This window comes from Rhinolophus ferrumequinum, chromosome 14 (assembly GCF_004115265.2).
Source record: "Rhinolophus ferrumequinum isolate MPI-CBG mRhiFer1 chromosome 14, mRhiFer1_v1.p, whole genome shotgun sequence".
Taxonomy (NCBI): Eukaryota; Metazoa; Chordata; class Mammalia; order Chiroptera; family Rhinolophidae; genus Rhinolophus; species Rhinolophus ferrumequinum.
The window spans coordinates 58,072,445-58,099,580 of NC_046297.1; the positions used below are offsets into that span (position 1 = coordinate 58,072,445).

At 33.8% G+C, this 27,136-nt stretch overlaps 1 protein-coding gene across 5 annotated transcripts in view; it reads right to left on the bottom strand.

Annotated features, from left to right (window-relative positions):
* TAF2 (TATA-box binding protein associated factor 2) overlaps positions 1-27,136 on the bottom strand; it is a 71,399-nt gene that overhangs the window by 27,699 nt on the left and 16,564 nt on the right. For 4 of the 5 annotated variants that reach the window (XM_033126624.1, XM_033126626.1, XM_033126625.1 and 1 more), the window contains exons 4-19: positions 25,976-26,094; positions 24,501-24,642; positions 22,977-23,208; positions 20,458-20,642; positions 19,357-19,470; positions 17,564-17,663; positions 15,831-15,916; positions 12,897-13,032; positions 11,701-11,855; positions 10,915-11,029; positions 10,445-10,554; positions 8,602-8,667; positions 7,226-7,478; positions 5,701-5,841; positions 2,907-3,017; positions 354-547 (exon numbers count right to left, since the gene is read on the bottom strand). In XM_033126624.1, coding sequence (XP_032982515.1) covers positions 354-547; positions 2,907-3,017; positions 5,701-5,841; positions 7,226-7,478; positions 8,602-8,667; positions 10,445-10,554; positions 10,915-11,029; positions 11,701-11,855; positions 12,897-13,032; positions 15,831-15,916; positions 17,564-17,663; positions 19,357-19,470; positions 20,458-20,642; positions 22,977-23,208; positions 24,501-24,642; positions 25,976-26,094 — 2,259 coding nt within the window. The remainder of the gene's footprint in view (positions 1-353; positions 548-2,906; positions 3,018-5,700; positions 5,842-7,225; positions 7,479-8,601; positions 8,668-10,444; positions 10,555-10,914; positions 11,030-11,700; positions 11,856-12,896; positions 13,033-15,830; positions 15,917-17,563; positions 17,664-19,356; positions 19,471-20,457; positions 20,643-22,976; positions 23,209-24,500; positions 24,643-25,975; positions 26,095-27,136) is intronic. The other variant, XM_033126628.1, reaches the window with a different exon arrangement.

The following is a 27,136-nucleotide window of genomic DNA, read 5'->3' on the forward strand; positions in this document are numbered from 1 at the left end:
GAAGGATGTATATACAATATCCATTAGGATAAAAGATTACGCATATATCAAAAATCATACTTATGAAGAATTTATGATGATGAGAAAGTATTTATGATATAAGCAGGATACAAAATCTCTATATACAATATATGTCCAGTAATTTAAAATTTATACTGTTACAAGAGGAAAAAATTTAGAGGGTCACTCTCCAAAATAGTATAGTAATAATTTATCTGTGGATGACAGAATCATAGGATTTTAATTTTCTCCTTTAACTTTACTGTATTTTCTAGTTTTCTATAATGAAAATAAGTTTCTCTTATAATTAATAAAACAAATAACTTTAAAGAAAATGTAAAGAATCATCATACCTGACAGTAATAGTATGTCTATAACTCGGAAGAAGTTTTTCCATATTCAAAAACCTGGTGATTTCTTCAAGAATGAGTCGCACATCCGGATTTAAGTTATCCAAAGTTCGAACTTCATTATTCACACTGACTGCAGGCGTAACAGAGTTAGCAAGGGCATCAATCATTTCTGCACGATAATAGTTATCTGAAAACTAAGCCAAAAAATAATTATAAGAATATAACAAAATTCACGCTTCTGTTCAAAAATTAATAAAATATTTATAACTTAAAAGCATAATTTATCTGAAAACATAAGCAAGTTCTCTGTTAAGTACTCAAACTCTGTCCTTTGCATAGAGTTACACATGGAGAAAAAAAGTGAAAGAGATTCACTAATTAGTAATATATAAGTTTACTCAACAAATATTTACTACATGAAAACCACTCTTATAGTAACCTCGCCAGATTCCTCTAAAAAGAAGACCACAGTCCACAAATCCTGCTTGTAATAGAGCTTCACATACGCTATCTAGTGCTCTACTCTCATATATAAACACATAACCAAATATTATCAGATAATGACCAAATATTATCAGATAATTGAGGACAGCACCAACATAAAAAAGACACACCAGAACAAAGGGAAAAAAGCAACTTGAAGGAAATAGAGGATGCAAGGGAAAAAAAAAATGGCGGGGGGGGAATCCAAAAACTATCAATAATATTGCCTAAGAAATAACCAATGACATATCTTCCAATAGCAAAACATTTTTAAAAGAAGAAATATAAAACGAATTTTTAAAAGAAGAAATATACGGAGAATCAGGATCAAAATTAAATTAAAATATAAAATTGAAAAAAACTCCAGAAGTTTTGAGCAAAAACAAAAGGAAGGAAAGTACAAAGTAAATTGGAGGGCTGACGTATAAGAAATAACATATGAATAATAGGAGTTCTAGCAAAGGCAGAAAAATGGAAAAGGAAATCATCAAAAAGGAAATTAATTCCTAAATCCGTATCCCAGAAAAGCAATTTATTGAAAGGCAATCGGGGTGTAGCTAGATTTAAACTCAGCAAATCAGATGCTCTAGGATGGGAATTTGAACATGGTCCAAGCGAATTAATTCCACCAGCAACACAAACTGCCAGGCATGAAGGAGGAATACCTGTCCACTTTTGACATCCATGGTGGAGGCAGAACCTCACACTGACACACATGACAACAGAGTCCTTAAACATTCCTATGTTCAGATACTGGGCAGGAAAAGAAAAATAAGGCACACAACAACAAACAAACAAAACAAGAAAAACTACTCCACAAGTGTATACTTTGGACAAAGTTTTGTTTTCAAACCATTGTAAGTTTCCTTCAAGTATTTTTATAGTTTTATTGTTACTTCTGATAACTACTTTGAAAAGTCCATTTATTTGATCACTGTTTCTGACCTAAGTATTTGGATCACAGAATGAACTCAGAAATCAAAAATGAGAATGGGTTTTGGGTGAAATAGGAAAACCAAAAGATTTAACATTTACCTTCAGACCACATCCAGTTCTCACATATATTATAATCCTAACTGAACAAGCTAGTTTATCTGATCATCTCGAGGTTATAAGAGATAAAATGAAACAGAAATAATTTGTGGAACACACTGGGGTAGGGAGGCATCTAGGACAACAAAAACTTCTAAATAAACATACTTGTGACTTGTTTTTCTTTTTTTACTGTTGTAATGTTTTATTAAACTTTTCATGAATTTGACCTATCCCACCAGTTATATGTCTCTTTCTATGTGCTGTTCCTTCTACCTCGAATAACCTTCCTTCCCATACTGACCCTATTCACAGACTTGGAAAATCCTACTTCTCTTTATAACTCAGTTTGAGCATCACCTCTTACATACAAAACTTCCCTGTGCCTTTCTCTCTACCCCTGGAAGAAGGCAATACTTTTGAATTCTCCTAGAAAATTATGTATATACACCTCTACTATAGCAGTTATGACTGACTGTTAACTGTTTACTTGTCTGATTTCCCTATTACATTGAATCTGAGAGCTTAGAATCACTATTTAACATGGTACATTGCCTAGCATAGCGTATATTCTCAAAAACATTTGCTCATTGTAAGAATAACAAGGTGAAATAATTTTGAAGCATGGCATCTAATAGCTATTTGCTAAATAAATGAATAAATACACATAATGATTAAAAAAAAAAAAGTCAAATTCATCAAAGAAAAAGCTATCCCAAGAGGGAACTATTTTCTGGGACTCACTTGGTAAAAGAAAAAAGGAGTCAAAATAAAATTGGGCTGTCAGACTTTACCAAAACAAGTTCTAGCTGGCTTCCCCAAATTTGATGCACTACTATCTCCACATTACAACAGCTATGAGGAACATATAAAAACCAGCTAATCTTGGTTTTCATCCACTGGTTAAAAATAAATCCCGTTTGTATGTTTCTGTCTCCAGAAATATGAAGCACAATGGACTCAACAATAAATTCACAGTCTAACTATTTCTTTAAAAACAAAATATCACTGGGTAGTTATATAATTAAGGTATCTTACCTTATTTTTTCTATTGTCATTGTACTTGATTAAGTCTAAAATAAATGTTAAGACTTCTTTGGGACAAAGGTTGTGAACATCTCTCAATAAAGCCATCGCAACTGGCATAGTCTACAAAAAAAAATAAAAATGAAGCATATAAACTCATGACTATAACTCATTACAATGCATGTAGAAAAAGGGTTATTCTGGGGCTGACATGGGTATCTGGATGGAGCCCAACCACCCTCACTCCCACCCCTCCCACTGGGAACATGTCTCTAAAATCCTAACAAAAGAGAAGAGCTGAGCAGAAAACCAAGGGGAGAACTGCACAACTGGATGCATGCACTCTGTAACCCATGTGCCTTTGTCTTCATTTGTTAGAGGAAAGTATATGTGATGTAAATCACATAAAGTCCGTTCTGTGTTTTACAGTGCAAAAGACATGGTTTTTTAACATTAGAAAACCATGATCCAATTCCTACTCTACTACCTACTAAAATGGATTATTTAAGCTACTTGCTTACGAACCAGGAGCCCCACAACCATTGTCGGGATTAAATAATGTAGTGGGGTGGAGGCATGGAGCATAGAGTTCATGATCAGTCTGAGAAGACACTGATTCTTCAGGACCACCCCATCTCAGCTTAAGGGAAAATGGTAAGTTATCTGAAATGCAGCCTAACTTTCTCCTTCCCAAATTTTCACAGGCAACTTTTCCAACGAGGTAGAAACCTGACTCATACAGTGGTGACCTCTACCAGTAAAACGAAGCAACTCAAGGCAGAACTACAGATATGAATAGACACCACGGGCCCCAGTGCACAGTGAGATTTGGACTATCCCCTCTTCTGATTCAAAGTAACTATACCCTCTAACTGAGGAGCAAAGAGGAGGATGGCTCCTTTGATGGCTTGAAGGGCCAGAAGCAACAGGACAGTCAGTGTTACGACACTGTAACAAATGTCAGTGTTAATGCTTGAAGAACAACTGAGAAAAAGGCTTTTTCATAGAAGTATCTGTCCTATGTCTGTTCTGTCCTTTTAGGACTCAAGTTTGATTTAGGTATTAATCTCTCTTTTCTGCCACTAGAAATATTATGGGAAAGGTGAACTGGTCCAAAAGCACAGATTTTCCAACTTTTTTGATGGCTACCCACAGTAAGAAACACACTGACATCCCAACCTAGCGTTGGGCGCGTGCGCACGCGCACACACACACACACATACACACACTTAGATGCCACATTTATAAACTCAAAAAAGAAAACCCAAAATACCTTATACATGCCCTCATTATAAGTGCTACACTATGGTACTGCCTATCATTTTTTATTTAAAAAAACAAACAAAAACTCTCAAATTGATTTCATGACTCCTTCACCAATAGATCACAATTCTCAATATAAAACATTGATCTGTTGATATATGGAAGCACCATCTATGAAGGAGACATACTGGGCAGACACAGACGTTAACCTGCTTCCATACCATAAATGAGTGAAATGGCCACAGAGTTGAGCCAACATGTCTAAGTATCATCATATGTTCAGTCCTGAAAACTCAAATAACTGGATGCCAAAGATCTTTGATCACACCAATACTGGCTTTCCCCAAACTTGGATCTTCCTGAATCTGTTCTGCTGATGAAATTCACTACAAATAAATCATGACTGCCACTCTCAGCAGGCGTCTCAGTGTTGCTGGGAAATACTTTTCCTTTCCCTCTCTCATATATAAACCTCAACTTGCGTAAAATCTCCTTCAACATCTATCATTTCACTTATTTCTAATCTTGCCTCCAAAAAAGGCAAGTTTTTTATCTTTTCTAAAATTAACCTCTCAACGGTGTCCAACCCACTACTAATACCTTCAGAATTCGCTCCATCTTCCCTTTTTTACATTTACTTGCTCCCATTAAATATTTCATCTCTCCCTCTCCAATGGTTCCTCTCTCTGTGCCAAACATGCCCCAAGGTTTTTCTCTTTCTACACAAAACAAAAACAAACCCAGAATGTCCTTTCCTCGGCTGTGCTTTATCCTCAACATGTCTTATTTCTCATATTTTTCAACAGCAAAATCATGAAAGAATAGGCTTCATTAGTGTTTTTCTACTTTAACTTCACTCCTCCTTCTAGTTCATCTAGTAACTCTAATCTCTGCCTTCATTATTATTAAATTACTCAAAACATTTTAAAAATGATTTCCTAATTGCCCAAATGCTGACCACCCTGCCATGCTCATACCCCTTCCTGAAACAGTGACTCCATCACACCACTACTTTCTAAATTACCATTTATAAAAAACTTACTATGTGATAAATATAGTCTAAAACACTTCACATGCTTGATCCTATTTAATTCTGAAAAACAGAAACTTCACGATTGAGTAAACCGAAGCGCAGAGGGTAAAGAAACTGGTCCTCATGCAAACGCTAGTGAGTAGCACAAATGGACCTGACACTAGAGTTGTGTGCTGTGCTCTGTGACTCATACACTGTCCACTCTAGAAGGCCTGCCATCAGGACTTACCCGTACTGCCATCCCCCAGGTAACCAGCCAAAAATTCAAAATAATCACTTCTACTTAACGTTAGTATTAATGTGGATAGTGAGTTACTTGCCCATAGCTCTTAAATCAATGAACAACCACTTAAATAAAATTTTGGACAAAATTTTAGCAGCAAAAGAACAAAGGCAAAACCTCTCAGAAGATAGTAAACACATCTATTATTTGAACAGTCTCCAAGTGAAACTGAGATATAGAGAGAGCGGCATAAAACAATCATAAGAAATTTAGAAAGTAAACTGTACCTTCTGTAGAAAATAACTTTGAAAGCTCATAAAGTTGTTTGTTTTCACAATGTTTGGACAAGTTTTACAACAAAACATTCTAGTAAAGAGTGACTTCATGGCTGGTGGTCCTGTCCACGTGCTCACCATTGAATTTGCAATCTGCAAATAATTAGAAAACAAGTAATTTCCATCACCACTGCAAACACAGTTTTAAATAAAACAACTTTCTAAAAGTTTTCAATACAACTGGATTAGTTTTCAACTTTAATTCTCAGAAATTTAATATATTTTAGCTTTTCATTATCATCTCCAAGAAAACGACAAATTCACCCCCCAATTCTTATGTACACTTATAATTATTTTCTGTAAATTAATTTCTAAATTGGAGCATTTTTTATGTTTTAAGAAAACATGTTTGCAAAAAGCTTCTGTTTGTGTTTGTCCCTTCAGACAGATGTAATTCTAGCATTTTAAATTTATCAGCTAGAAACATCACCATGGATTTTAAATACGGTTTTAAACTCTACCCTAACTGAAAAACAAACCAAGTACAGTGCTACCATTTAAGTTTCTAAAAATGCATACACAAAAACGATATCTTGCTATTGATACTTTTAGTGTATAAAAAAATGTCTGAAAAGAAGAAAATTATAATTAACTATATATAGCAGTCAATAATTTTATGGATCTGCTAAGAATTTAGCATGCAAGAATCACAAAGATCTTTCTAGAAGCAATGAAATTATATCCTTAGCATATGATTATCAAAGAAAAATCATCTTTTCCCTCATATACCTGATTGAATGTAGAAATCCAACTTCTCACTAGTTACCATAAAGATAAAACAAATCTAAAACATTACAATCTGTTGAAATGTTGGACAAATGAATTTAGCAGTGAGGAAGGCAAGAGAGTCACTAAACGGGAATGAACCTATTATCAAGATGCTTTTTAAATACCTGGAACCCAGTATTTCTGGCCAAATTTTTGCGTTTTTCTGGTTTCCATTTGTTCTACCTTCAGTTATTTTGCATCTAAAGAAAAATATTTAGTTTTCTTAATAAATTAACTTTTCTAGCATGTTATATTATAGAACCTATCATCTTAAGTTACATACCACTAATACTGATTATTAAGCCCAAAAGATGAAGTAATCACCACAGTAGGTCAGTGAAGATGAACTGATTTCATGTACTATCATGTAAAACATCACTGAAACCAATGAATTTCTTACCAAATACATTCTTTGCTTTAACAATGTGGTTGGCAAGTCAATAAAATGGTGAAAAATTCTTTTGGTTTTAAAATCTGACTCTCAGTTTGACAATTATAAAATTTTAGTGCCTTATCTATTTTCAGGTCAAAACATGTTTCTTTCAAATCAGTCTTGTTAAAAATATTTGGCAAAAGCTTTCAAGGGACTGGCTACCGAGTAAAATTAAAGACTATAGCTTTTAATTCATTTTCAGAGTTTGCTGGTTTCTTCTTTTTTAAACATGCAATACTCATCTTGTTTTCTTGCTATTGCATGTAATAATCTCACCTTTGCAAGGCAGAAGCAAGCTGACATTCTTACTCGGTAGAAACACTGTTCTTGTTCTAAGATGTCAGTAAGTGCCAGCCGTGATGCTGGAGTGGGGAACTTCTCCAAGGCCAAGATGGACTCCTGCTGTGCAACGACATCCCTCTCATAGCGGAGCTGGTACTGCCACATAAAATCAGCTTGCTCAAATTCTACCTTCCTCAGTACTGACATATCAGGATCTATTCTTATCCACAGCAAAGGGGAATCAGCACTGATGGAAAATACAATTTTCGTTATTTTTTTCAATTTTATATACTTATAAAATAAAAACAAAGCATTTATTACCCAGATTCTCTTCTACAAATAGTATTCAAGACTGCCTGGAGTTTTACTGTATTCAGTTTTTTTTAAATCACATGACAACTTTCTCATTATGTTTAATATATTTCAACTTTATCACAATGTCTAATCTAAGATATACAGGCACAATATGGATCAATAAAGAGTTTCAGCTATTTTTAAAACTGAAAGTCAATAAAATTTGGAATAGTGACATTTAAATTGTGTTTTGCAAACACAGAGAGCCTCAAAAAGCTGAGAGCTCATCAGGAATGCAAATTATGAGCACTCGCTAGTGAAGTGCTGGATCAGAAACTGAATGTTAAGAACCCCAAGTGATTGACAAGCATGTGATAGCTTCAGAAGCACTGCTCTAGAAGCCAGCAGGGGAGAAAGAAAGCTGCCTGAGCAGGAACTGTGACCACCCCACAATTATCCTGTACTTCCTTTTAATTTCACCGGGGGCAGGCTAGATTTACTTCTTCCTCTTTAATTATTTTTTTAATTTTTTCAATTAAATTTATTGAGGTAACATTGGTTAATAACATTATATGTTTCAGGTGTACAACTGCATAATACAACATCTGTATACTCTATTGTATGCTCACCACCCTTCCATCACCTTATATTTCACCCCCTTTACCCTCTTCATTCTCCCCTAACCCCCTTCCCCGCTTCCTGTCTGATAACCACCATTCTGTTGTCTGTATCTATGAGTTTGTTTGTTTGGTTTGTTCGTTTGTTGTTTTTTCTTTTATAACCCACATATGAGTGAAATCATTTGATTCTGGTCCTTTTCTGTCTGACTTTTTCTTTTAGCATGATACTCTCAAGATCCACATTTGCTGTTGCAAATGGCAATACTTCACCTTTTCTATGACTAAGCAGTACTCCATTGTACAATTTTGTGTCAGATTTGCTTTTAATATAAGGTTTCCACTGCCTTTCAAAAGTTTTAAAAGCACTAATTCAGGACATTTACATACTTTGAGATGTACATAACAAGACAAATGAGAATGCAGAAAACATTATGTCCTTGAACTTAAGAAACTTACTCCATTGCAGAAAGATCCATGTCAACCTCTTCTCCATTCATCAGTGGAATTTTTTTCTTCTTATTCCTACATTTTAGAAAAAGTTTAAGTTTTAAATCATAACATTTCCAGTTCTGAAAGGAGATAAAGAGTAGCTGAAGTTCAAATTAAGGATTTCACGCAACACTAAAAGATACCCTAAGGAAGGAACAGTAAATGTAATAGAATTTAAACACAACACAATGTTTATTTTGAAGTTGAAGGGAAGGAGATAAACAATTTTAAAATGTATTTCTGACCAAAGTTTAACAAAAAGTAAAAACAGGCAATTAAATGTCAACTTAAAACATCTATTTTTTTTCCTCAAGAACTGGTAGCTGCGGTTTTATACAGAAAAGCGATTTATCAATAAAGAAATCTTTTATTAAAAAAATTTAAAAATAACCAGTCCTGAAATAAAACATAAATAATTCTGAACATAGGACAGCAAGGGGCTGTCCTATATGAAATGATTAATTATAAAACATCTTAATAGTACTAAATAATATGTACAATTAATTAATATGCACAAGATTTAAGGTAAGCAAAACAAAAGCAACTGCTTCTATGCAAATTACTCTTGAATAATAAAATATACTGGATAACACACTAAAAACCTGGGTGAGGATGACTAAACATAGGAACAGAGAAGAATCTTCCGGTGTTCTTCACACCAAAGAATTTCCAAATGACATAAGTTTCCAAATTCAATTTGCCTTGAATTTTGCCTGGCTCCAAACACTCAAACTCCATTCCACCGCCCCTACCCCTACAAAATAAGGATTCTCAAACCTAAATTGTAAAATTAATTATTTAATTCTAAGGAAAAAATACTGTCAACAACAGAAAGCAAATGAAGAACGTTTGGTAATACTAACTTAAAGTAAAATGGAGAGAAAAAAACCTGAGGAAATGCTATGAAGAGGGTAGCAATCAGATGTTCCCAATCTCACAGATAGACAGGAAAACAAGAAATGGGGATTTCACTCTAAAGTAAGAAAGAATTTTCACAGAGAAAGAATGACTGATTAATTACAGGGAGATTTCAGAATCAAGTTATGAAGGCCATCAAAATCAACTGACATTCTCATCTGTCTGACATGACCTAAATGTAGTCATGCATATAAGACTTCTGTTCCTAAAATTCTGATGTTAACTAACATTCCTCCAGTAAAGCACAAAGATGTCCTCACCTTTCACTACTGACAATATATGCTAATGGTTGATTTTAAAAAAAAAAGAGTGGTAAAGAAAAAATACATTAAATCAAAGATGAACTGCTGGACTCTTTTAAGTAAACTGACAATGTGCCTTTGAAAGACATCAAGAATGTTCTGTAAGGGCACTGGTGATACAGAGAAAAAGGAGAAAGACCCCTAGTACAGAAGATGCAAGGGCTTTTCATGACATATGTATTCTGCTCCCTCCTTTAAATTCAATGACCATTTCCCCAATATTTCCTGTAGATAATATTAATCCAACGAGACTAATAAGAATGAACCTAAGCAATCTTCCTTGAATTTTTCCTGGCTCCAAAAATTCAAACTCCATTCCACCTCCCTTACCCCTACAAAATAAGGACCCTCAAACCTAAATTGTAAAATTCATTATTTAGTTCTAAGGATAAAAATATTGTCAAGAACAGAAAGCAAATGAAGTATGGTTTGTAACACTAATTTAAAGTAAAATGGAAAAAAGATACTAGATAACATGTTCTCCACCTAAAAAAATTAGGTTACATTAGGATTTTTATTTTGGGGTTTTAATCTGTAAAACTTACAATGTAACTATAAATTTCAATTTATAATTATGATCCAATGCCTACCTTCTGCTTTTGGAATGGCAAGGTATATCATGTTTAAGGCTGTTTTCTTCAATTTGTAATGTATGATTGAAGGATCCATCTAACTCCTGCACTGTCACTTTAAGTGGTCCCTTTAAAAAGAAACAAAATGTTGAAAGATAGTGCTAGAAAGATAGCAATACATTTTCTTACGTGTATAGGTATACATATCAAGATATAAAATAATGCTATACATGATGTGTATCTATAGACACATAAAGGCAGTTGGTACCAAAGCAGGGGAAAATTGGGAAAATGTGTGTCCTCTGAAATCTCCATTTCCACCTGTAATCCTTATTCTCTTCACTGATACTTGTTTTCTTCATTTGATTCTTTGCAAACAAAATTTCACTATGAAACTTCTAACCAGGTCCCTAACTATAAACCCTTCTTATACTGAAATTGGAGAGAAAGCAATGCAAAAGGCCATTTTGGAAAAAAAAAAAACTTACCACATATTTCTGGGTTCCAGGAGATGTATAATCTTGTTTTATTTCCAATTCCAAAACATTTCGTTTTCTATTAAATGCAAAACTTCCATAAAATTTTACCACTCCACTCTGGTCTCTGAAGATGTGTAAAGGAATTTTTGCATACTGATATAAATATGTACTAAACAAATATTCAATATGTTAGTAATAATTTTCAAAAAATGCCTTCCCACCAGTTCAAAGCTTGAGAGCGTATTTCATTGTAAACCAGGTGGCAAAGTATTCAAAATTCTTGTGAAAAATGTTTCCCCAGAGTTAAGCAAAATTTCTGAAACATTAATAAATTTGTGTTTTGAAAGAAGTAAAACCACTCTATTGGGTTATTAATGTAATAGTGTTTTGAAATGAGAAATGTAAAAATGGAAAAGCTCCAAGATACCACTCGAGTTGTGCCAACCTCTAACCACATCTAAAAGTCACCAGACCATTCTATTTTACAAATAACCCGACAGGTCTGTCTGGTGCATTATTTACCTCCCCTACCATCAAGCCTATTGCTATAGTCACACATTAAAAAGCACTTTAAAATATGCCAGATTTTAGAAATGTAGATGTGTATATGTGTATCTCAATGATTAGTAGGCACCCTTAGAAGAAATGATTTATAGTTCCTGGTTATTTCTACTATTATTGAGAAATTTAAATAATTCCTACCTCCTTTCATACCCCAAATCTTCTCCTCCTTCCCCTTCCACACATACCCTTATTTCCTTCCCCCCTTTGGTGAACTGCTATTTAAAAGGATACACCCACTGCTTTATTAAAGGCTGAATGTCTTTGCCAGAGACATTCGAGATGGATTTCAAAAACCCCGATGTAGAAACCAACATCTGACTCCACATATGTGACTGGAACTTCTGAGATGAAGCAGTACTAGCCAAGCTTAGCAGTTTATTGAAAACCTGTAAGGTAAGTGTCATTTAGTAAGTTTGTATAACATAATATATACCTTGCTTTCAATTCTACACTACACCCGTTTTGCATTATGACATTATTATAGTCAATTACAGAAGATGGTAATTTCACATTTGACTACATAGATTGTTCTAGTTAAAGACTATTACCAGCAGAAGCATGCAAAGATTTAAACAGCCAGACCATTCTTCCTCTAAACATAACTGAATTTTAATGATGTCCTGGACAAACAATGAATATTGTGTTTTTAATAATTATAATAAGAATAATATATAATACCTATAATTTATTGCGCTATGAGCTTTAGATAGAAACTAAACATTATTTATGAAGTTGAGAATGGTCATTAACATGTATACCCTCCTAAAAAGTTGACTGGCTCTTTATAGATCATCTCTCGTTTAATATTTCTTTTGTTTACTCTGAAGGCAAGGTGAAGAATAGAAGGATTAAAGAAACTTAATTTTAGGTCAAACGTAAAATGCTTTTAAAAAAAGATTACTAAGAAGCTATTTTTCACTCACCTCTAAGAATGTTATCAATGAAAAAAAGCAGCTGAACATTCATAATATATCTGGTTTCTACTACCTCAACTATTACATCTCAACTACTTACACCAAAACTTGCTTAAAATACATAGTAGAATTCAGCAGTAGCAAAAATAAACATCTTTTATTATTAGTTTGTTTTTTTCTATTGAAAATATTTCTAAATGGCACTTAATCCTTAATATTCTAAATAATGCCAAGCACAAAATCATATATATAAATAAGTTTTACTTTCATCCTCACATTCTAATTTTATCTTCATAACAATCCTGCACTAAGTGGGTCAAGTACTGATATCCATTCTACCTCTGAGGAAACACAAAAAGCACAGGCACCTTAGCGGGCAATCAGCTAATGAAAAGTACTAGAACACCAGCTATAAACCCAGATGCCCCACTCCTATTCTACAGAATAGTATTCAGATTACATACACATGCACAACAGATCTTCACAATTGTTAAGTTCTTAACGTAGACTTACTTGTAGCATAAATTCCATACTGATCCTATTTTCAATCAATCTCATCACCAGGTGAGCTTTACACTGAAACATAGTGTAGTATTCCCAGGAGAGTGTGTGTGGATGCTTTATTGAAAAATGTAAATGGGATGCCGGACTAAAAAAATAAACAGATTTATGTATTATAACAAATTTGAATATTAAATAAATAATACATTTCATGGCCACATCAGGACAATAAATCAAAATCCTCATGGGAAGACCATGCAATTTCCTCAGTATGAGAGCAACCAAAGACTAGGAAACACCCCAAAATAAACTTAACTGGAAGAGAATAATCAAGTTTTATGAAAGGACATTAAAAACTTGAATAAATGGAAACACATGCCAAGCTCCTAGCTAGGAAGACACAACAGTAGTGTAAATATTTCAAGGTGGTCTAAATTCATCAATACAATCAACACAAGTCTAATCAATATCTCAAGGTTAAAGCATACACACAAATAATTTCAAGATGAATTACGTATCTAAAACAAGAATAGTTATAAAAGTACTAGAAGAAAATAAATTTTTAAAATTGCTGTCCATAATATTGGGGTGGGAAAAATCTTCCAAAGGAAATATATTTATAAAACCCGGAGACATTAACACCAGACTATGTAAAAAATTAGAAATGCTGACACGATAAAAGAGATCATCAGCAAATTAAAAGAGAGGTAGTTTTGTAGAAAATATATATGACATATATGAACATTTAAGATGTTTACAATTTTTCACTATTTCAAATAATGCTGTAGTGAACATCTTTTTACACATGTTGCAAGTATTTCTGTATAGCAAACACCTAGAAGTAGAATTTCTATATTGCATACCTAGAAGTAGAACTGTTGAATCTAAAAAATTACCTTTTTAAAAATTGACTGGTACCAATAAATTACCTTTCAAAATCACTGTACCAAATTATATTCTCAATCAATGTATAAAAGCATTCATTACACTTCCTTAAAAATGTGGCATGTTGAAATTTAAGTATTTGCCAATTTTATATTTGAAAAATTACTTTCATATTTCACTTATTACTTCCAAGCTTATAAGCAGCTTTATAAGCAGCAATATGGAAAAGGTTAAATAAATTCCAAAGTACAATGGAATATTATATAGCTCTGAAATGGAAAAGAGTAAATTTATGTATAGTCACATGAATGCTTGCCAAAATATATAAATATGGTTAGCAAATACACAGTAAAATGAGTATGACTGAATTACATTTTGTAAATGCCATATACACATAAATATAGACACACACAAAAAAAAGTCCCATATACTGGAAGACAATATACGAGATGTATAATCACAGTTATCTCCAAGGAGAGGAACTGGTTGAAGTGAGGGTTGGCAAAAGAGGGCTAAAAAGGCTCTTTTACTTTTTACTCCACATGCTTCTAAATTGTCGTTTTGAATTTCTTCAAAGAACATGTACCCAATGTGCTGCTTGTATACATAAATTTAAAAACATTAAACAAACCACAAGAACTAAATAAATGTGCAGAACCAAGGTAAAAGCATTTAGTGTAAATAATATTTACACACCATGGGAATGCCCTAATGTTATGCTAGGAAACTGCCATACTGCAGGCAGCCAGGAGAAAAAAGTGGAAGACACTAACACTTACTGAGTATGTGTGTACTGTGTGTGAAGCTGTATCTCGAATAATCCTCACAACCAACCTGGTTTTAAGCTGGATCATCACTGTCACTTTACACAGTAAAACACACCCCCATACACACACACTCTGAAAGGTCATGCAATCTTCTTGGATCACAAAAATTAATTACAATAAAAATCTAAGTTTGTCTAATTCCAAATTCCTATGCTTTCCCACTGACTTCATCTTTCCTCAGTGACCATGCTACAACAAAGAAAAGGCTACTGGTTATACAACTTCAAGTTCCTTAACCTTTGTTGTGCTTTTAGACACTTGGGTAGTCTGGCTAATTCTATAAAGTGTTTTAAAATGTACAAAATAAATTTACAGAATAACCACACAAAAAAAACTAATTATAATGAAATGTAATTATCAAAATATTAAAAACTTAATATATATCAATATATGTGCTAGTTTATTAATGTATTAAATAACAAGATCTTGCAGAGGCCTACTGCAGTAATTCTGAGGCAGTGATGAGTGCAAAGAATATTTCAAAATATCTGCTAACAATTATAATGTGACAGGAAAATATCCATGATTCTGTTGTTAACAAAGTCACAGCACTGTCTGTTGCCTATGTTCATAAGTAAAGAAAATGCAAAATTTCAGTTAATGGTTAGCGAAAATTTAGAAAAATTTCCCATCCAATTCAATCCATATTCCCTTAGGGAATCCATGGACCCTAGAATCTGCTAGCACCATTAATTTGTTCTAAGTAGCTGTCTCCTTTACAGGGACTTGCTGAAAAACAGAGAGAATGACAGAAAGAAGAGAAAGAAAGTGAGAGAGGACAACAAACAGAAAAAAGGAAAGAGTAAATAAGCATCTAGATAAGTGAAGCTTCAAATAAACAGGTATAGGTAGGATGTCTTAATGCTGAAAGTAGCTACTTAGACGTAAAACAGTAATTAGTGATATGAGAACAAAATACTTGTTTTCATTGTTTTAAAACTTTTATGAGAACAGTATGATATAGTAGCATTAAGGAAATTTACATGGGAAAAAGAAAAGAATTCCACTTTTAAGAGCATTTTTTCAAGGTTTAAATCCACTCATAGCCATCACATAATAAAAACAGTAACAAAAGGAGTAATGAGAAGATTACCAGTATCAGTGGCCACAGTTATTACCTACTATTGGTATTACTATTTTGGCCTGTGTGGGCCTCAACACACATACAAATGAAACTAAATGAGTGATCCCATACAATAAGGTTTATAATGTCATCTCTGAACAATAAACATACTTGTCCTTCTCTTTTCCTCCACCAAATATGGGATGTAGTAAAACTCCACCAGTTTTCAGTTCATATGCCACTATTTTGTCCAGCTCCTTAAAAAGATATAAAAATAGAGGAGTCAGCAAAAATTGTTTTACATATCAAATTGAAAACTGAACTGTGATTTCTCATTTCCCAGAATTAGAATGTAAATTTCTTGAAATAAATTATATGTATTTGGAGAGCAGTTTATGTTCTTATAAACAAAGCACTCTACACAGCTGGCTGAATGACAGAGCCTAAAAGGCTTCTCAACTCTGTGACTTCAGGGGTGGCCAGTGGCCTGGCAACTTTTCCTAATGGCTCTTCCCAACCTCTCTGACTAGTTTTGCAAGTTTATTTCTAAAGATCCTTCTCTATTTTGCTTCTGATGGAGGATTTAGGCAAGTAAAAAGGAATGGGAATAAAACTGCATTAGGAATCTATCATTTGAAAACTTCTCTACTCATCTCTAATATGATATACATCGCAGTAAAAAGAAAAAAAAACTTAAGTGAAAAAAAAATAACACAACTGTGCTGGAAATTCATGACTAATTTAAATAATATACAATCAGAATAGAGAAGTGGTAAAAAAAATAATAATAATAATCACAGTGAAGTGGTTAAAAGCCAGGTCTAAATCCTGGCTCTACTACTTACTAGCCGTGTAACTTTGGCCAAATAACTTAACCTCTCTGTGCCTCAGTTTCCTCATCTGTAAAATGGGGATAATAACAGAATAGTTAGGAGGATTAAGATAGTTAATGTTTATAAAATGTTTATAACAATGCCCAAAACATGGTAAGTGCTATATGTTATTTTTTCCCCTTTGTTAATAGTTTTTGAAATGAAGAATGGACTCTTCCAGTTCAAGATGTAGGAATTCTTTTATAGTTCTAAATGTCTGAAATCTTTTACAATTACTTTTTGGCTTATTTAAGTTCAGAGTTGGATGATAAAGATATGTAAAATGAGAAAAAGGAGATGACGAGGGAATCTATTTAATACACATAGTAAAGGCTGAAATTTTCCCACAAGAGAAGGAAGAAGCTAAGCATGATATGATTAAAATGTGTATGTCCATGAACACAATGGGCTAGGCAAAATACAGTTGATTTTTTCTTTTGGGCCAAATCTTTCAATCCTAGAAAAAAGATGTGACAATGACAGAGAGCATAAATGCACTAAGAGCTAGCCAGTACATAATAAGCACTTACTATGTACAAGGGACCATGCACATTACATGTATGATGTCTCACAATTCCCATCCATGGAGTGACACTACTACTACTCTCCTTACACAGATGAGGCTTGGAAAGATTCACCAAAGCCACAGAGCTTGTAAATGTATGAGGCAGACAGGAAAAGCAATCTGACTCTCGAACCCTAAACAAATTTAGGAAGTGAGATACAGTAAAAATGACTACTATGAGGAGCTGGAATATAGCTAATGACTAACTTGATGGGTAACGACCTTAAGTATTCTCTTCCTTAGCAAAACCTCTTTGGAGGCCAACACTGACAATGGAAACTAGATAAAATCGACCATTACTCTTTCTCAGTAAAGTGATTCTCAGTTTATGTGGGGAAAAAATAGACTTTCAAATGACATTTAATATTTTACAATAATTAAAAGTAAAGGACATGCAACTTGGAAATCAGGAGAACACTATAATGTACTACTGACTGCTAAGTGGATAATGGATTTAGCTTTTTTACCTCTTTAATCCAATGGCGGTATTCATTAACACCGAAAGTTTTCTTCATCCAAAGTCCATAAATATATCCCGAAATTCCCTTCAGTACCCATTCATCAGACCTAAGCAGAAAGTAAAAATGTAAACTTTTAATCATAAAAATTCTTCAGAGAAGACCCAAGAGGATAACAGAACAAGTTTAGTGTATACTTCTCTGCCTTCTTAAAGAAAATCGGTTATTAACAAATTATTTGGTTTTCTCACTTCCTCCAGCTGAGTTCTACTTGTACATTCCTTACACCATCTTTACACCTGGCTTCACCTTTAATGGTAAGATTGCTTTACAGTCTTATTTCCATATAATGTACCCATGTTTGTGCTGTACTCTGGCACTACTGCTTCTCCCTTGTCCTACTCTGTCCACACTGTCTGCCTCTAAAATAATACCTGCCCGTAGCCAGGACTGTACGGCTGAATTCTTACAGTCCACATTCTATTACTGCCAATCCCATGCATAATTATCAGTGGGATTCCAAAACCTGAAGTTTATTTATTTATTTTTTAAAGATTTTATTGGGGAAGGGGAACAGGACTTTATTGGAAAACACTGTGTACTAGACTTTTTCCAAGTCAAGTTGTTGTCCTTTCAGTCTTAGTTGTGGAGGGTGCAGCTCAGCTCCAAGTCCAGTTGCCGTTGTTAGTTGCAGGGGGCACAGCCCACCATCCCCTGAGGGAATCAAACCGGCAAACTTGTGGTTGAGAGCCCATGCTCCAACCAACTGAGCCATCCAGGAGCTCAGTGGCAGCTCAGCTCAAGGTGCTGTGTTCAATCTTAGTTGCAGGGAGCACAGCCCACCATCCCTTGCGGGAGTAGAGGAATCGAATCGGCAACCTTATGGTTAAGAGCCCATTGGCCCATGTGGAAATCGAACCGGCAGCCTTCGGCATTAGGAGCACGGAGCTCCAACCGCCTGAGCCACCGAGCCGGCCTGAAGTTTAATTAATTAGTTTTTCAGTTTCTCAAGAGGAAAGGCCATTGACACCACTCATTCATTTATTCATTCACATCTTTAACCATTCATTCATTTGTTCATTGCAACATTTTGCCTATCATGTTCCAGGCACTTTTCTTTAATGAAACTATGTAATTTCAGGAAAACTGCAAATCAAAAGGCCTTACCCTTTGCCTTCCTCCCTCCAAGAAAGGGAAAAATATATATATATATATATTTACATACTATTTATAGCACAGAACGGTCACAATTATAAATTACAATCTTAAAGAAGTTTTCTGTATTTCTTCAAATTTATCTGAAGTTAATTAAAGAGAAAATAAAGTGTTCTTAACTCCCACATCTTTCAGGTAAATTGTACAAAGCTAGACATGAACGGGAAACTTCACTATTCATTATCACTATTATAGAGAACCATTATTTTACCTTAAACATTATCTTGAACATTATCAACTACACTGAACACTGACATTAGAATTCTGACTATTGTTTAATATATACTGAAGTCCTTTTATGTCTAGTATTTTTTTTTTAAGGAAATCGCTGCTTTCACAATTCTTACCTTATTCTTATTGCAAATTATGGAATTCATTATATTGAATTCATGGCCAAAAATTTAGGATGAAATTTGTACTCATTATTTTTCTTTAAATATATATATATGTATATATACAGAACAGTGTTTTTTAAGTTAACTATCTGCAGTTAGGACAAAGTCAGCTTAAACTGCAGGAAAAGAAAATAAAAACAAAATTTCTCAATTCCTTCTTTTTTATTGGTTGTAAACTTTGAAATTACTCACCAAGACATTCTGGATATGAAACATCCAAAAAACTGCTGGGCCAAGGACTGGGCTAAACACCTTCTAGTCAAAGGTGTCTCATCTATAATCATGGCACTGTGTAGCAGATTTGTGCTGGAAATTAAAGGAAGACACAGCTAATTATAACCAAGAAATAAACAATTATTGAGTCAAATTAAAATAATCACACTTTTAAAACATGGAATTTAAGTTAGGCATAAAAGAGAAAAACCAGAATATTCTCCCAAAGAGTTCTGACATCTTTTCAAAATGTAGCTGAAATCCATAATCTTGATAAGTTTTGCTTAAAGCAATGGCTGCAATGTTTCCCAGTGATTTCCACAAAAAATATAAAAACCCTTTTTGGGGAAAGGGGAAAGCATCATTAATCAGAAACTGGTGTGTTAACCAGAAACTTGTCCTCCTATGAAAGGCTCTTCTCATTTCAAAAATCTTTTCCAAACAACCATTCATTTTTTGTGCTCTATTATTTACTTTCATATACATTGACCCATCAGATCCTTCTAACAACTCTCTGGAGAATGCAGAGGCAGTATTATTATCTCTTTTCGCAGATGAGAAAATTTAGGCCCCGAAAGAGTAAAATGACCGTGAGACATGTAACTTCTAAATTTGGAACTTTTCAAGAAATGAAAGGAAGAAGAGGGAGAAGTAAAGAGGGTAGAAAAAGAAAAAAAGGAAAAAAGAAAATGAAGTTCTCTTTTTCTTTTTTCTTACAAGAAAATTTCTGACAATATTAAATTTTTAAATAATGCTAAATAAAAAAACTCACCAGCTATCCACATATAACTTGTATGGTTTTTTAAATTGCATAAGCAGAAAAAAGATGTAAAATATGTAAAATATTAATATCAATTAATTCTGGATGAAGAGAATATCAGTCTTTTGGATTATTCTGAAATTTTCTTCTTTATACTTTTCTACATTTCTTAATTTTAAAAACACTAGATTTTCTACAAAGCCAACCATATCTCCATTAAAGGAAAAAAGGTCAAAACATGTCTTAAAATTGATCACAAAATAACCTGTTTTCACATCATTACCCTAATTTAATAATTTCAAACTTGAAGAAATACCAACCTAAAAATGCTCATGGAAGCATAAGCAGCCACTTCAACATAAGCCTCATCAATGAATACAGTCTTAAAACAAGAGTATGGATATCGACATGTAAGAATTTCTTCATAAAATTCAAAAACTTCATGAAGATATGATGTGGTATGCTTAAGCAATGGAAGAAGTTGGGGTAAACAAAAATGAGTAACCTGAAAATGAAAAGCAGGGAGGAAGATCATTAAATAAGTTAACTTTGATATTTTAAGTTTCCTAATTATCTCAATTATAAACAAATGTTCACGTAAACCCATTTTTTTTCTTGTTTACAAATTAATGGTACTGCAAGAAAATGCTGGTGTAAAATTAGTGATTAGTTCTACTGACTATTTTTACAAAATATTTATTGTACTTAAAAATTAAATTCACGATGGATTGTAAGTCTGTGAAATGCTCAGACCCAAAGAAAATAAAACTGGTTCCAAATTAAGTTAAAATTTCTTCTGCATATGCATACAAAATAAGAAAGATTTAAATTTCCGAAACTTATTATAGATCTCCCTTTGATTCACAGATATCTAACAAAGTGAATATGGCACATGTCATAGTACCATGTTAACAATTAATAATGTTAATCACACTATCTTTACTGTACATACGGAAAACTTACTGTCATCCTCCTCTACTATCTCAACTACACATTGAAAGCTGCAAGGGAGCTTGCTGCTATTTGGGAAATAAGAAATACCTGCAACAGAAATAGTAATTCTGATTTTCTTAGTAGGTTACATCTCACACCTTGGACACAACACACAAATATCACATACCATCTTCCTGATTCTGTGCCAAAGGAATGGCATCAAAGGTAACAGAGATCGCTCTTAACTAGAATGACCTGGCAAGGTTTCATTCAGGAGAATGAATGAGAGCTAATCTTTTTTAATTGAACGAAAGTTTGATAGGTAAGGAGAGGAAAAGAGGACATCCCAAACAAACAGTGCCAGAGATAGGAAGAAATAAAGTCTGATCGGGAAAATCGAAATAAACTATATTGAATGCAACAAACATAAATAAGTAAAAAAGTAATTAGAAAAAAATCTAGAAAGGAGTATTAGGGTCAAATTTTAGAATATCTTGAAAGCCATGCTCAAGAGCTCTGATTACCGCAGGACTGTGGAGGCAAGGAATGTTCAAGCGTATGATAAAAATTACTCTTCTAATAGCATTATAAAGAACAGATTAGAGAGGGATGAAGAGCTCTATATTATTAATGGACAGGGCCCAAACTGCATCGTGATTAGCACTTCTCTTGATACACAAACAAAAAATAAATTACTATTCATCAAAAAAATGATTCACTTTCAGACAAACCTACATGATAGCAAATCTACTGATAATGGGGTAAAAATTAAAGCTATTTATTTGAGACAGAGTGACTATGTCATGGGCTCTAAGTAAGTGTTCAAGAAAAATACTTCTTAACTGTCATTTACCTTTCTCTCATCCAATGGCTCAGAGTGGGGAAAAAAAATTCTTCAAAACACAAAGTAGGGACTCATCAAATGATTTTAAAGTTGGTCATTTACCAAAGATAAGAAAATTCACTGCCAATCTTATCAGTGAATATACTCTTAAGAGACATTGTCAAGACAGTAAAAACAAAACTGCTCACAAAACATCTTTAATATTTTCACAAGGTTTAAAACCTTGTGAATTTCAGGAAAGCAAACATAAAAGCAGACTGAGGCGCTCACTAATAGTCTCAACCTGGCTGCCCTCCATTTTTGATCACATAACTCAAAGAAATGCTGTTGAGATACACATGGTCACAGTATAAGCCTAATATAATATTTATTATATTAAAAAAATAATAACTAGAATTGAAAACATAAAAGACTAATAGTAAATAAAAATATATTCAATCAAATGTTACTTTAAATGTGTGCAGTAGCGAAGAGGGTCACTAACCGATGAATTACTTTCTCACCACCAGAAATCCAAAGCTTGCAGAGGCCTAAAGCTCTGTCTAGCCAGTCAATTGATACATGATTTGTCACAACATACGGGATGGGAGGAAACTGGGGGGGCCTTCATGAGTATGTTGACCAGAATTCTAACCCTGCCTGAGTTTTTTCTCTTTTCCTCAATGTATACTGAAGTGAGAACAAATGTTGCTCTTTAATTTGAAATTGTCATATTTTTCAGATTCCAGAGATGGACTAAAAACATTCATAAACATATGCCAAACAAAAAGATGACAATAATAATAGAATTTGTTACAGAAATCAAGCTATATTCTAATCAAGGCATACTTGAAGCTCTTTTTGAATGCTAAGCCCTCTTTTGGAAAAAGTCTGAAATTTTAGTATGACAACATTTTGAAAGGAATTCATGTTATTAAATATATCAGACAGGAAAACCTTTTTGCTGTAGTGATATTCTTGAGAGCGAAAAGAAGAGTTAAGAAAAACTGAATATTTCATTAATATCTTTCTTTTTATCAGGAGTAAAAGAGTGAAAGGAGAGAAAGGAGCAAGACGCCATACCTCATGCATATATGGATCGACAAGTATTTCAAAAGGTCCAATGGCCAAGGAGATATTTGATGCAGCTGTTGGGATGGTTAGCATGTAATGGAAGGTCTTCTTTCTCATATCATGGGTATACACTGTCTCCACCAAGTCTCCATTGGAAACAGCCACCATTGCAGCATCCACCGTAAATTCTAATTTCCATGTACATAATTCAGAGTATGAATCAACACATGGGAACCAAAATCTAGAAAAAAGAACAACAGTATAGAAAATATGTTGAAAGTGTAACCTACATTGTTTTCCCCCCACATTAAGTTATTTTAACATTTACAGAATACGTACAAGAGCAAATGTCAACTACTGGTCTAACGAAGTTGAAGTCGTTTACTGTGCAACGTGAAAGAATTTGATTAAAGACAGAAACCTGACTCCAAATATTATTTGGTCATATTAAGAAAATATATAATTGTGGTACCTTCAGTTCAAACCTTAAAAGAAGTAAGCAATTCTTAATTTCCAATTTTTAAATTAAAAATAATTTTCACTTATATATTCACATTAGTCAGTTTTTAAGTAGCATTCATTTCCAGATACTAAAAAAGCTTATTGTTTTAAGAAACACAATTAATATTCAATCTACTCCATAAGTTAAGAAACTGCTTTTTTGGAGTGTACGATGCATTGTATAAATTCAAACAGTGCTGGTAAAACCAGAGATGAAATTTGTATCCAACTTTCTATCAATTAAGGTCGGGTTTGATTAAGTGCCAGGGTTTGTACCTGGAACGGAAACACAAAGAAGACATCATGGCTGGTTTGGAGGAGTTAATAATCTGAGAGAACACATATTGTCAAATATATTTCAATAACATGTAATGAGCAATAGAACTATGCGAATGAACTACAATTATACACAAAAATTAAGGTAAATCTCACGACCATTGTGTTCAACAAAAAGCCAGATATAAAAAGCATAACGCATGTTTCCATTTAAAGTTCAAAAGCAGGTCTAACTAAGCAGGTCTTACACCTGTTCAAAAGCAGGTGTAATTAATCTACGGTATTTTAGAAATCAGGATAGCGGTTGTCCTTGGGAAGGAAAATATCAGGTGGAGAAATAGTGAATGGAAGTGGGTGGCGGGAGGACTCTGTGATGCTCTGTGGTAATGTGCTTTTTCTTGATGTGAGTGTGGATTCCACGGCTTACTTGAGCAAATGTATTGAGCTTTCTATTGACAACTTGTGTAATTTTCCATATGTTGTTTTACTTTCTGTATGTTGTTTTTCTATACGTTGTTTTAGTTTAATTTATCTCAAGTTAAAGATTTGAGATAATTTTAGAACAGTAGTCTTGAAAAGGACAGAGAAGAGGGAAGACTGAGGAGGAATGACTGATTAAACAAGATTCAGAAGGGGGAGAAGGTTGGGGGATCAAGGTGGTAGTTTTCATTGTACACTAAATACATATACTGTATATTATATATATAGAGAGAGAAAAATGAAATTAACTGAAATATATAAGAATTAATAATCTACCTTGTGGAATTTTGATACCCACAAGAGAAAACATGAGCACCTCTCTCTGCCATACTTCCCTCTACACTGGGTACCACAAAATGAAGACCTCCTTTTGGCTGATCCAAAGAAAAATTGATGTGTATCTTTAGGACCTTTAACTCTGAAACAAATAAATACACACATTGATACATAAATATATAATTAAGTAACAGTGGTCTATATAACAAGGGCAGACTTACATTGAACATAAAATGGAAATCAAAGTCTCAGTTTTACATGAAAAACCACACTACTTAACCGAGTTCAGGCTTTCACTATCTCTCTACCTGTGTTAACTCAACAGCCTGCCCTCACTGGTGTCCTCACTTCCATTTAATTCTAGTCACTCCTAGCTGTGTTCTCCCATAATGTAGCTCTGGTTATGGCATATCCTCCTGTCAACATTTCTGACAATGCGACACTGCCTGAAGAAAAAAATTCAAAATTCCCACATAAGACACTTAAGTCTTTCCAGATCCATTTGAAAACTTACTTTTCCAGTTTGTTCTCTTATTATATTCCCCCCCAGACTGTCAACCCTGGTTAACTTTGGGGAGTAGATGAAGGAGTGAAGGGTGGGGTAGATGGGAAAGGCTACCCAAGAATTTATGTTGTGCAATATTTATTATGGTTTCTGTTATGTTTGATTCATACATAATAAATGCGTTGCTTTCAAAAATAAGATTAAAAGATGTTTCTTTTAATTTCCCCCAAAACATTATAACCACATGGACTATCTCTAATCTCTGAACATAAAATGACCTTCCATGCCTGTCCCTTAAATTGTGCAAACCCCTACACTCCACCCCCCCCAAAATCCACACCCTCCACAAAAACTACCAAAAATAAGCACAAACAAAACAAAAAATTTTTTACTTCCTTATCTTGGTTAATTTTTATAAAGCTAAATAAAGGCCATATATAATAATTATAATGGCTAAAACTTGATGCAAGAGAAAGTAAAAATTTAGAAATAGTAAGACTATTTTCAAAAGTGTGCAGACTGGGTGTTAGAAACCCTATGTTCTAGCCTTGACTCTCCTACTAATAAATGACCTTCAGCGGGTCACTTATTCTCTTTGGATTTCAGATGACTCTCCGGTAAAAGGAAGGAATCAAACCAGATGATTTTTTAGGATCCTTCCTGCTATAAAATGCTGTAATTCTAAACTGATTTGATATTGTGTGGGTTCAAATCTTGACAAATTGTTCCATCCATCCAATTTTTTTTTAAATAACTTTCCACCATAAAAACAACAGTCAAATGAGTTGATTTGTGTCACAGCCCTTGACTGCTATTTTCCTGTTAGCCTGTGATCCTTAAAGGAAAAAAAAAGAGCTTCCAATTTGTTCAACTGATTGATTTACGATTCTGACATCATTAATTTTCAAAGTTCCAGTCACTGAATCTAACAAGATTTTACTGTACAGTCAACACATTCTTGATATTTTACCATCAACGTGTTTCCATAACTCGGACGGCACCTTAATACATAGTTCTCCATTTCCTGCATCAGGATCCACAGCACTAACGGCAGCCGCGTAAGCATTGGAAAAATAATTGAGGTTTCTCCTGAGGGGGGTAGAAAACAATAAGCCACATATCTACCAAGCATTTTCTTAAATATTTGCCACCATTTTTTGTAAGCATTACATTGTCTTACATAATTCCTAAGAACACCTTTCATACAAGTAACTGTTGCTCTACTACCATGACAAAAACTTTAAACTATAAATATAATGATATATATATATCACTATAGATACATATATATATACATATATATATACATATATATATATGTATATATATATAGTCCACTCACCAATGCTATGTGATTACTATTATAATTATCACATCCTTCATTAATTTGGGAATGCCAAAGCCATATAGTTTTCTGATACAAAGGTAGAGAACATATGTAGAATTGAAGAATTAATTTATCAGTCTGGCAAAAATTTGAGAGGATTCAACAAGCTTTATAATCTGACAGAAATTAAGATGTCTCCAACATGTCAGGATGGGAATCACGTCCTGGAAATGTAATACTGTGCTTCACTCCCCAGTGCATGACAATGTAAGCTTAAAGACAGAGGGGCACTTTCGGCTGGTTCATTGTTATAGCCCCTATGTGCCAGGGGACACTCAAGAAATATGTGTTCAGTAGTTACGCGGCTTTATTTCCCATTGGATAAAAACAATACACAGTCATCTTATGGAAAGATGAAGACATTGCTCTCATCGGCTTTTCTCATTTTATTCCATACAAACAACACATATGTGTGTGTACACACACACACATTACATTCCCTCACTGAAATCAGTTAAAGGAATATGGAAGAAATGGGAAAAAGAGGAAACACAGGAATGGCAGGAGCAAGAAAACAAGATGAAAAGACAGGCTGTGGGCCATATTCTTGTTGTGCACCTTCACGTCTGTCCCTTGCCATGAGATAAATCCACAAAGCAACGTTACTGACATTTCACTAGCCCAACGAATTGTTAGCCTAGTTAAAAAACAAGTTCCATAGACTCCACAGAGTGATCATAGGGACACACCATTCAAGAAAACATTTGAGTTACACGCTCTTAACCTGACAGAGACCACTCCTCC